An 11,811-nucleotide genomic window follows, 5' to 3' on the forward strand; every position below is an offset into this window, starting at 1 on the left:
GCATAGGCTTAATTTGCTTTGTTGTGATGTGTGTTTCCAAAGCTGCTCCGTCTAGCAAAGGCAGCAGAAACATAACGAAGGATATTTAAATCCTTAATGAATCGTATGCTGAGGAAAGTCAGCCCTAACGATTTCTAGGTCACTGGTGGTGCCATTAGGATCTCACTTCTCATTGCTAAGGCATTGCTGCAGAGGCATAGAGAGAAGTTTGTAAAATTAAAGTACGCATATTTTAAAACATTGCAGTGTATTTCAGTCTACTTTTAGCTGGGTGAAATTGGTGTCTCTATGTTTATGTATAAATAAATGTCATACGAACCTTTCACAAATGCAGAGGATTCAATAACTATTGGCACAGTAAAATACTAACATCTTAATGTTCTAATCTCATGGTAGATTTGTTGACATGCATTAAGTTTTCTGCTACCAGTGAAGGTTTTTTTCCCACACTCTACACACTGACATGTTATTCTTACGTATGTAATATTTCTAGCCATAGGGCAGAAAGCAGGAAAGCTCAAGCACTGGCAGAGACATGTGCTTTAACCAATGTCGCCTATACATAACAATGTTCATCAAAGATGTTATTGAATGTGTTGAGACAAGAGCGCATGCACTCCTGTGCGTAGTGATGAAAGTTGTGCCACAAATTGGCGAAAGATGTATAGTGGGCCCAGGTTAGGCAAGGACACTAACCACACGTTCTCCTTGCCCTTTCCTTAGCCCCACTGAGGACGCAACCAAGGCACTGCTCCTGAATAAGATTCAGGTGCCACTCAAGGTTGTTTTTGTATAATAAAGGGACAGAAGGCCATCTTGCCCTTTGCCTCAAGGACTCCCCGTTTTGTGCTGATTGTGATAATAAGACAGAATACTGGAGTTGCATATTGGCATATGGCAAATGGGAGGCAGAGAGAAGGAAAATGGGGAAGGTAAAATGAGGTTGTAAACTTGCTTTGATAATACTTTGGCTGCACCCACACTTGAGAAATAACCCGGTTTGGCACCGCTTTAACTCTTCTCTGGCTCTTTGCTATGGAATTCTGGGAGTTGCAGTTTGTTGTGGGCTCCGCTCTGCGCCCCACAACAAACTCTAACTCCCAGAATTTGATAGCAAATTGCTAGTCAAATTAAAACGGTACCAAACCTGGTTATTTCTCCAGTGCGGATGCAGCCTGTGCAGTCCTGAGGCACAGGCGACTGAGAGGCTGCGGGAGAGGGAGAAGTCACACTCTCTCAGCCTCAGAGGAAGGCAATGGCAACCCCCCCCCCCCAGGAAACCTTGCCAAGAAAACCCCATGGAAGGGTGGCCTTAGGGTCGCTCCAAGTCGGAAACGGCTTGAAGGCATACTCCCTGCCAGCCCTGACTGAAGAAGAGGACTGGAGCCGGCGTGACGTGAGGCGTGTAGGGCGTTGAGGAGAGGCTCCCTCAGCCCTCCTCCCCCTCCCCTCCCCCTCACCCCTCCCGCCTTTTCCAGCCTGGCTCCCGCCTCTTTTCCGTCGGCGGCGCTGACGCTCCTCCCGCCGCCTCTTAGTCCTCCCCGCCAGCCGGAGAGAGCGGCAGTCGGGCCAGGCACCCGCACTTCGGACTCCAGCCCGCCTCCCCGGCTCTCTCTCCCCAGCGCCCGCTCCTTCCCCCGGAGCCCCGAGTGGGGGGAGGAAAAAGAGAAGGAAGAGGAGGAGGAGGAGGGGGGGAAAGAGGAGAAGGGGAAGAAGGAGAAAGGGAAGGGGAAGGGGAAGAAGGAGAAAGAAAAAAAGGAGAAAAAACAGGAGAAGGGGAAGGAGAAAGGGAAGAAGGAGCACGAAAGAGGAGAAGAGGAAAGGAGTAGGGAAAGGGGAAGGGGGGAGAGGAGAAGGAGAAAGAGAAGAAAGTGAAGGAGAAGGAGCAGAAGGGGGGAGTGCCCAGCGGAGGAGGAGGAGGATGCCGGGCGGCGGTCAGCGTGGGGCTGCTGGTGCCCTCCCGGCGCCGGCCCCGCGGCTGCCGCTGTGACCCCGTCGGAGGGGACGGAGGATGGCCCCTGCTTTAGACGGCGGGAGGTCGCGGGCGCTGGAGCCATGGACCCGGCGGCGAGCGGGCGGAACTCCTCGGGCCCCGGGGTGGCCAACGGCACCGTGGGGAGCGGCGGCGGGAGCGGCGAGGGCCCCGGAGGGTCCGGCGGCGTCGGGGGCGGCGGCGTCGCGGGCGGCGGGGGCTCGGTGGTGGGCGAGCCGCAGGGCGGGAGCGCCATCCTGATCTCCTTCATCTACTCGGTGGTGTGCCTGGTGGGGCTGTGCGGGAACTCGATGGTCATCTACGTGATCCTGCGCTACGCCAAGATGAAGACGGCCACCAACATCTACATCCTGAACCTGGCCATCGCCGACGAGCTGCTGATGCTGAGCGTGCCCTTCCTGGTGACCTCGACGCTGCTGCGGCACTGGCCCTTCGGCTCGCTGCTCTGCCGGCTGGTGCTTAGCGTGGACGCCGTCAACATGTTCACCAGCGTCTACTGCCTGACGGTGCTCAGCGTGGACCGCTACGTGGCCGTGGTCCACCCCATCAAGGCCTCGCGCTACCGCCGGCCCACCGTGGCCAAGGTGGTCAACCTGGGCGTCTGGGGGCTGGCCCTGGTCATCATCCTGCCCATCGTCGTCTTCTCCCGCACGCGGGACAACTCCGACGGCACGGTGGCCTGCAACATGATGATGCCGGAGCCCGAGCAGAAGTGGCTGGCCGTCTTCGTGGTGTACACCTTCCTGACGGGCTTCCTGCTGCCGGTGGTGGCCATCAGCCTCTGCTACGTCCTGATCATCGCCAAGATGCGAGTGGTGGCCCTCAAGGCCGGCTGGCAGCAGCGCAAGCGCTCCGAGCGCAAGATCACCCTCATGGTGCTGATGGTGGTGGCCGTCTTCGTCGTCTGCTGGATGCCCTTCTACGTGGTGCAGCTGGTCAACCTCTTCGTGGAGCCCGACGACGCCACCATCAGCCAGCTCTCCGTCATCCTGGGCTACGCCAACAGCTGCGCCAACCCCATCCTCTACGGCTTCCTCTCCGACAACTTCAAGCGCAGCTTCCAGCGGCTCCTCTGCCTCAGCTGGATGGACAACGCCGCCGCCGAGGAGGACGAGCCCGTCGACTACTACGCCACCGCCCTCAAGAGCCGCGCCGCCTACAGCCTCCAGGACTCCCCCCAGGACGACCCCCGGCACTCCGCCGCCGGCAGCAGCAGCAGCGCCTACCGGAACGGCACCTGCACCTCCAGGATTACCACCCTCTGAGCAGCCCGAAGGCCCGGGGGAAGAGGGGCCAAACACAGCCCAGCGCAGGGCAAGGGGGCGCCCAGAGACTTCTCCGCAAAACAAAGAGGGGAAAGGGGCTCCTTCCTCCCCTCCAGGTCCCTTCCCTTTCCCTCTAAGGGACTTTAGGGGCCACGTTCCTTCTCAGACACTTTGGGGGCCATTTGCGGGACACGACCTTTGCCTCCTCGAAGGCTCTTTGGCAGCCACTTCCCTTCCCTTCTCGAAGGCACCTTGGGGGCCATTTGGGGCCAAGTCCCTCCACCTCTAAAGGACTTTGGGGGACACGTCCTTTCCCTCCTGGAAGGCACTTGGGGGCGGTTTAGGCCTTCAGTTCTTGCCCCCTCAGCAAACTTTGGGCGCGAGTGCCAAAGTGGGGGAGGAGGGTGGTTGGGTCGGTGGGGTCCCTGGGTGCTTTGGGGGTTTGGCTTCGTGTGGTTGTTGCCCGCCCTCCAGGGCTGTGCCTCCTCGGCCGCCCCCGGCCTTCTCTCTTTCTCTCTCTGGACTCTCTTCTGGGGGCGGTTTGCAGAGGCCCCCCCCGAAAGAGGAGTGTGCCGCGGCGGCTTCCCGCCAAAACCCCGAGGGGAACCAAAGCCAAACAGGGATCTCCCTTAGGGGGCTTTAGGGGCCGGGAAACATTTGTTTTCTAAGGGGAGAAGGGCAGGGGGAAAAGAGGTGCCGGGGCTCAAAGCACAGTCCCCTTCGTTTCAAAGGCCCGGCTTAGAATTACAGGGTTGTGTCCGTGTCTGTCATTCTTTTTGTGTATCATGTGGGGATTTTTTCCCGGTTTGGAAAGCTCTCTCTCTCTCTCTCTCTCTCTCTCTCTCTCTCTCTCTCACTCACTCACACACACTGCACCCGACTAGACCACCATTTCCAGGCCATCCACACTGCAGAAATAATCCGGTTTGAAACCACTTTAACTGCCATGGCTTTGTTCTAGCGCCACAGCAAATTACAGCTCCCAAAATCCCATGGCATTGAGCCAAGGCAGTTGAAGCAGTGCCAACCCGGGTTTCTTCTACAGTCTTACCAAAACCTCCAGGAGACTCCATTCACTGCAAAAATAATCCCGTTTGAAACCACTTCAACTGCCATGGCTTTGCTTCAGTGCCACAGTTAGAGTTCCCAGAATTCTATAGCATTGATCGAGGGCAGTTAAGGCGGTGTCAAACCGGATTACTCCTCCAGTGTGGCCCGTCGCCCCAATCGGGATTGCTCTTGGCATTCAGGAGCGGCGCTCGGGGAAGGCAATGGCAGCCCATTTGGCAAAAGGCAAGAAAGCTGCCCAGGGAGAAAGGGAGGCGATGAGGCCGTTATCTGGCGGCAACAGCAGGCTGCTGATAAGAGGGAGATAAATGGCTTTCCCGGCCTCCTCCGCCGGAGCCTGTCAAGAGCAGAGCCCTAGGCGCCCAGCGGGGGTTGGCTGTGGGCAATGGTTCCCTCGGCGGGGGCTTCGTGGGAAAGGTGTGCAAATACAGCAGCAGGGGAAAGGGCCACAGGAAGGGGGCTGGGCTGGGCAGCCTGAGAGTTGGCCTGTGAGAGAAGGAAAGAAAGAAGGACTGCCTCAGACCCCTGGGGAAAAAGTTGGTCCCAAAAGGATTTTTAATCATTTTATTTTTTACATCTCCCAAATAACTTGACTGCAGGAGCTGGCTTGAAGAAATCAGGTCTTTTTTTAAAAGGTGCCACCCTTTATTAAGTGGCTGGAGGAGGGTAGCCATTTGAGCCTGGCAACAGTTACCCTTGTATAGTTTTTTGGTGGGTTTTTCAGGCTATGAGGCTGTGTTCTAGAAGAGTTTGTTTCTGACGTTTCGCCAGCAGCTGTGGCTGCCATCGTCAGAAGAGCCAGCCACAGTTGCTGGCGAAACATAAACTCTTCTAGAACAGGGCCACATAGCCCCCCCAAACCCACAGAAAACTATGGATGCCGGCCACTTCAAAATGTTACCTTCTCCCCCCCCCCCCAAACACACCTTCCCATTGGAGCACAAAGCCCAAAATCCCTTTCATAGACCAGAGTGGATTCCGGAAGCTGTAATTCCTCCCTCCCAAAAGGAACTTGCAGGGTCGGCATCTTTATGTGCTCCATATTGGTATGTGATGAATTGGTGGCATAGGAGAACATAGGCTGGACAGTTCACTTCAGAAATCTCATCTAGTCCAGGGTCCAGTGGTGGCCCTGATGAAATAAACTATACTTGCCCTGCTTTCTTGGCCCCAGCAAGCAGCCATGGTTAGTAATCTTTGGCTGATTCTATTAAGTGCTATGGGAAATGCACCCAAGCCTCTGACTGCAATTGTAATGTGTAGATTTGCTGACCCCATCCAGCTTACTCCATGATAAAATCAGGCTGTTTCTTGCCTCTTTCACTCGGCACTAAAGAGGAGCTGAAGAACAAGGTAACTGCCAAATTGGGCCAAGCCAAGTGACCCCTTCTGACCAAAAATCTGACCAAAAAACCCAGAGTAGATCATATTTAAAAAAAAAACACCATAAATTGATTGTGCAAAATTGAGGTGCTGGGGTGAGAAAACATCGACCCCGTCCCCTTTTTCATTGCCAAGCAGCACAAAAAATTGTGTCTTCTCTTTCTCAATTTTGCCATCAGCAGCCCTCTTTAATTTGTTACACATTGTCCAATTGTGTTTGATTTCTCGCTATCCTGTTGCTTGCTTGTTTGTTTTATGCAATCTCTTGTTACTTCTGTGCTATGAAAACTTTTATCTTTGAAATAGCTTGTGGTGCATAACTACCCGAGTTTGGGTAGATATTCAAATGTTGGGCAACTGCAAATATTGAATGAAAGATCATTTAGAGATTGCATTTGGGGAAGTAGAAATGTTGTCGCTTTGGGAGAGTCCCTTTTTATGCCTTTTGTTTGCTATCTTTTTAAAAAAAGGCTCTTGTACATGCTTGGAAAAACAGCAAAATATTCTTTTATAAATTGCAATGTTTAAGTGCAAACCACCAATTATTATATAACCAAAACCATATACAACCAACACAATCTGATTATAAAAAACTTTAAAGTCTACTTTTTTGTTTTTAACCAGCTCTACAGTACAAAAGAGAAGCCAATATACTTTGTATTTCAAATCTGCCCCCAATAAATGCAATTTTAGGATTACCAAGGATGCCAAAAAGAACTGGAATGGAAAAATAAAGATACCAAATTGTTCAAAAGTATGGAACAAGTAATTCGAATATTGCAACCATAATTCTCCCTCTCCACCGAAAAAGGAGCACGTTTTCTCTCATATCACAATGGTGTTAAATTACACATTTCAGGTATAAAGGAAAATGAGAAGCAATGCAGTTTATCACTGCTCCTAACTTTTTCTAATCCCCTGTAACATATTCTTACTCACATTATTATGAAAACTAAAGGGTTAAAATCTTCGGTGGAGTGGAGCAATATGTGCACTTCTTGCTATTTCTATTAATCGTATAGTACCATTTACATACATGGTGCTTTATAGTCTGTGTATGTACAGTTTGTGCGCGCTCGCCTGTGTGTGTGCACCCAAGCACCGGTGCATAGCAGAAAATATATTCCTGTGTCTGACAATTTAACTTTGGTTGCATTATATCTTCACATGTTGTCTGATTTACTACGCTGGAAGAGATTTGTAGCTTAATCCTATGCATTTTTACTTGGAACGAAGACCCATGTTGTCCAGGTGCTTATTCCCATCCAAGTGCCATAGGTCTGCGTTTCTCCAAATAAAATCTGTAGGACTTATAAGTATTTTGCTTTAGCTGGATTGTGTTCACTGTTTGGCCAGTGAGAAGGAAAGGAAAGGACTAAAAGAAGAGGGGCAAGGGATCCACATGTGTGCAGGCACAGTTCCATCTGTTTTGGCTTTGATTCACTCAGAGACTTCAAGCTATAGCCTGGACAATATTTAGACAAACTCTCATCACACCATGCTGCACAACTGTCCTACTCAATGGGTAAAAACCAGTGCTGCAAAACAAAAAGCTGGTAATGAAGTCCATGGAACTAAATGGAGAAAAAATCATCTTACTTTTCATTGCAATCCCATACTTAATTACTCAGAATTAAGTCCCATTGTGTTCAATACAACCTACTCCCATTTAAGCACACTTACTATAGCCTTGGAGAAGCAGATCCTTATAGTATGACAGTCACCAACATGGAAGTTATTGAATCACGTCTACAGTCTGCATTTCAGTCCCCCCCCCCCAATTTTATGGACTATTCATTTGCAATTATTCTCTTATATTAACTTGACTACTCATTGTACCTTCCCACTCTCCAGATTCCACTTCAGTGTCTTTTCTGACATGCTTCTGAAATTAAGAGAATTGTTAAATTGTTCAGAACAGACAGAAACCCCATTGGGCTAAATTTTAATTAAGGTGGGTTTTTTTACATTTTTAGAGTGGCATTTAAAATTTGGATCACTATTTCCTTAAGAAGATATCAATCTAGTGCTCTTATGCTGTCATTTTTTTCCTCAGCAATACTGTAATTCAGTGTTAGCTTAATAAACGGATGTACTAATCAGGACTCTGCAATCCATTTCTTACTGTTTCTGTGCAATCACTTGGGTGGTTTGATCTTTAAAGGGTACAGGAAAAAACATATAATCGCACACAGAGCTGAGATTTGCTCAGAAATAAACCAGAGCTTTGCTTGCTTGTTCTTTCATTAGCTCACCAAGGCAATTTGAGAACTGGGGGTTCTTCACACCACAGTATGCCAGCATGGTGCAATGGTTTGAGTGTTGGACTACAAAAGCCTGCAGAACAGAGTTCATGTCCCCACTTGGGCATGGAAACCCACTGGGTTGACTCAGGCAAGTCACACTCTCTCAGCCTCAGAGAAAGGCATGGATAAACCCCCTCTGAGCAAATCATGCCAAGAAAACCCTGAATTAGGCCCGCTTTATAGTCACCATAAGTCAGAAATGATTTGAAGGCACACACCAACAACAACTCCATAGTAGGCTAGCCAGCATAAATACAAAGGTAACCAATCTGACCAAGCTTTCAGTATGAGAGCCTACAGATAAGAATTAATGCAGTCTTAACACACAGGATTAAACTGAAAAATAGCACTGTTTACATTTGAAACTAATCTATGAACTCTAAAATGAAATAGTTCTTTTTTGTGGGTTTTTCAGGCTATGTGGCTATGTACTAGAAGAGTTTGTTCCTGATGTTTTGCCAGCATCTGTGGCTGGCATCTTGAAGAGGAAAACATGAGGAACAAACTCTTCTAGTACATGGCCACATAGCCCGAAAAACCCACAAAAAAGAACTATGGGTGCTGGCCATTAAAGCCTTCAACTTCACATCTAAAATGAAAGTGTCAGTAAGCCTTACATTTGGCAATTTGAGGAGAAGGTGGTGAAGTTTAATACTGAGAGCGTTTATAAAGGTTTTAGTGAGGCTGTGCCCTCTTTGGTGCAGCTCAGCGGGAAAGCACTGAAATTTATAGAGACACACGATGAATTTCACAGAAAATGGCACTCTTTCCTTTGAGAGAAGCCACATATTTAACACTCAAGACCTACTGGATGCTTTTCTGTGACATTTTAAGCTTTTTTTGTGGAAATAAATGCTTGAAAATGCATTTATAAGTATAGTGGAAACAACCACACAGGTTGCCAACACTGGTGTAGGGGGTAATGAAGACCCTTGCTCTACAAAGTGCATTGTGTTAACCTGAGCATGGAAGCAACCAGCCTCGAAACTATTTGAATAATGTCACTCATGCAATTTCAAATTGACTGAACACTGAATATCCAAAAAAACATGATGGTTGTATTTTTCCTTGCTTGGTGGGGGAGGGGGGTTAATTATAGGAAAAGTGGCCAAAATGTGTTATTGTTTGGAGATGAAGTAGTTGCCAAGGTTATCACCATGGAAATATGCTTCAGTTGAAATTGGAATGTCGAACAATTTTTACTCAGTATAACACCAGCAGACATTTCATAACGGATAGCAGTCATATGCACAAAGTATTAAACTAGTTACAAACTCTAAATAAGACATGCTGTGCCAGCAAAAAGATTGCTTAGTGTAGAGCTTACCAGCTGCTGCACCAGAACAATATCACAGTACATTGGCCCTTCATGCCAAAACACCAGGATGAGACCACTATCTTGGGATTTTAAATAGGGGAGGTTGTGCTGATCTACGCTGCAGCATTTCTCTAAAGAAAAAGGTAAGTCAAAAAATTAAAAAGGCTCTTCTGATTATATTAAGATAGGATGCTAATTTTACTGAAAATCTCTAGGTTCTAACAAATGTGATGAGACATGTTCATGAGCAAGGTCTTATTCATACATTGTATCATTTTTGGTGTTGTCATCTCTTCAAACAAGGGGTCACCTGGCAAGCTGGTCATGTGAAGGCAAGAGCAAGGTTTTTAGTCATGCGTACACAGAGTGTATCTGCACATGCCACTTGGCTACATGAAGATTCAGAGGTTACACCGAGTGCTTGTGGAGTAAGGCCACTGGATATAAACAGATGTAATCCCAATCCCTTTCTTTATACGTTCCATGTCTACCAATACGGACAACACATAGCCAGCAGATCACATGCAAGCTCCCCAAAGGACATTTTTGCAAACCCGGCAATCATTTGCTGTTGCCACCATCAGTATAAACACACAATCAAAATGCAGCGTTACCACAAAAGCCCTCTTCCCAACCTTCCCTTCCAGAAGAGAAGGTGATGCTCTGCTCCTGCAGTAGTGGAAACCTTGATTGTAGCCACCAAAGTGCAGAAGCAATGGTGTGGCCCCCAATAGCTTGATGCTGGGCAGTAGGGGGAGGTCCACTGCAACTCCTTATCACTGATGTTGGCTATGCCTGGTGTATATAATTATCCACAGAATCCAAATATGAGAGGTGAGGGGATATCCAGGAGTTGGGTACCATGAGATAACTGTTTATTGAAGTCTAACTCAGGCTGCATCTATGCTGCAGAAATAATGCAGTTTGACACCATGGCTCAATGCAATAGGATTCTAGGATTGGTAGTTTTGAGGGATATTTTGCCTTCTCTGTCAGAGAACTCTGGTGGCATAACAAACTACAAACCCCAGGAGTCAATAGGATGGAACCATGACAGTTAAAGCAATGTTGAACTGCATTAATTCTGCAGTGTGGCAGCAGTGGGCTTTGACTGTTGGGTTATGGATGACTGTAAACTAGGGTTTTCATATGTTAAGACCTAAAAATCTTATATTGATGTATTTCTCAAGACAGAATTTTCTTACATTTGGTAGAATAATTGTTATACTTTGAGAAGACATAATTTTAAAAATATCCCAGCTAATTTCAGAGCTTTTAATGCAAATATGCAAAAAGCGGCCCTCAATTTCAGTTCCGGAATGGAATCATATTTCTGCACATTTTGTCCTTGTCCTTGCAAAGACAGTAGCACATTGAGAGATCTGGCTGCTTTATTTCATTTGCCTGAAAAAAAGTAGGATTTAAAATAAAGATTTCCATTATAAAACCCCCAAAAAACTATAGGAAAGAAACAAAGAAATAATAGATGCATAAAATAAATTTCATTCTCAAGAAAGAATTGCTCTGTGCTTGGCTCCTGCAATGGTTAGTCCCTAGAACTTTATCAGTCTCCAGGGGTAGCAGCTGAGAAAATGAATCACAAATCTATGGAGGCAAATAAAATACTTTCTTCACATTATGCATTATGCATTGTAAATTTCTCTTGCACAAACTCCCACTGGACCAATAACTGGAAACCTGAGCGCAAATGGGGGCAGGGGAGACACACATTCAACAATTAAATTTCTCTCTCTCTCTCTCTCTCCCTCTCTCTCTCACACACACACACACACACACAAAATCACATTTTAAATATATTGGAGAACATATTGCAAAAATGAAACATAGTCAAGAAATGTAAGAAGTATGAAACTGAAGTTGGTACATTACAAATGAGTGGATTTTAGATTTGCCATTTTGTAACTTTTATTTACTTGACAAACAGGAGTTTATGTTGCCACCACCTCTGGGGATGTATTTTTTTATTTTATTTATAAATATGTATTTTCACCGCTATGATCTTTGGAATAGCGGTATATAAATAAAATATATTATTATTATTATTATTATTATTATTATTATTTAATGTGTATTGCAACACCTCTGTTTCAAACATGGAATTTCATGTGTGTGTGTGTGTGTGTGTGTGTGTGTGTGTTTCAGGCATGAAAAAATGGATTCAGATTAGTTAATAGGTACACAGTCCTTTCTAATTAGTAGCCCTTTCCTTGCTTTTTGGAACCTGGAAGACTGTTCTGCCAAAAGAAGAAGATATGAAGTACATAGGGTGTTGCCTTACATCAAGTTTGTCTAGTCCACTATTGCCAGTTCTCACTGATAGTGGCCATTCATGCTATCAGGCAGAATACTGTCCTAGTTCTGCTTAGAGATCCTTGGTGATTCTCATCCAAGCACTAACCAGACATGACACCCCTTAGCTTCCAAAATGAGTCACAATCAGGTGTTCTCAAGGTGGTA

General features: G+C 46.9%; 1 protein-coding gene across 1 annotated transcript; it reads left to right on the plus strand.

Moving 5' to 3' along the window:
• Positions 1-1,730: 1,730 nt before the first annotated feature.
• LOC149314927 (somatostatin receptor type 1-like) lies at positions 1,731-7,814 on the plus strand. Its single transcript, XM_089522144.1, has one exon. The coding sequence runs from the start codon at positions 2,056-2,058 to the stop codon at positions 3,256-3,258; it is 1,203 nt and encodes a 400-aa protein (XP_089378270.1). The 5' UTR covers positions 1,731-2,055; the 3' UTR covers positions 3,259-7,814.
• The last annotated feature ends 3,997 nt before the right edge of the window (positions 7,815-11,811 follow it).

Source organism: Sceloporus occidentalis, unplaced genomic scaffold, assembly GCF_023333645.1.
Source record: "Sceloporus occidentalis isolate IW3139 unplaced genomic scaffold, rSceOcc1.0.p SCAF_4, whole genome shotgun sequence".
Taxonomy (NCBI): Eukaryota; Metazoa; Chordata; class Lepidosauria; order Squamata; family Phrynosomatidae; genus Sceloporus; species Sceloporus occidentalis.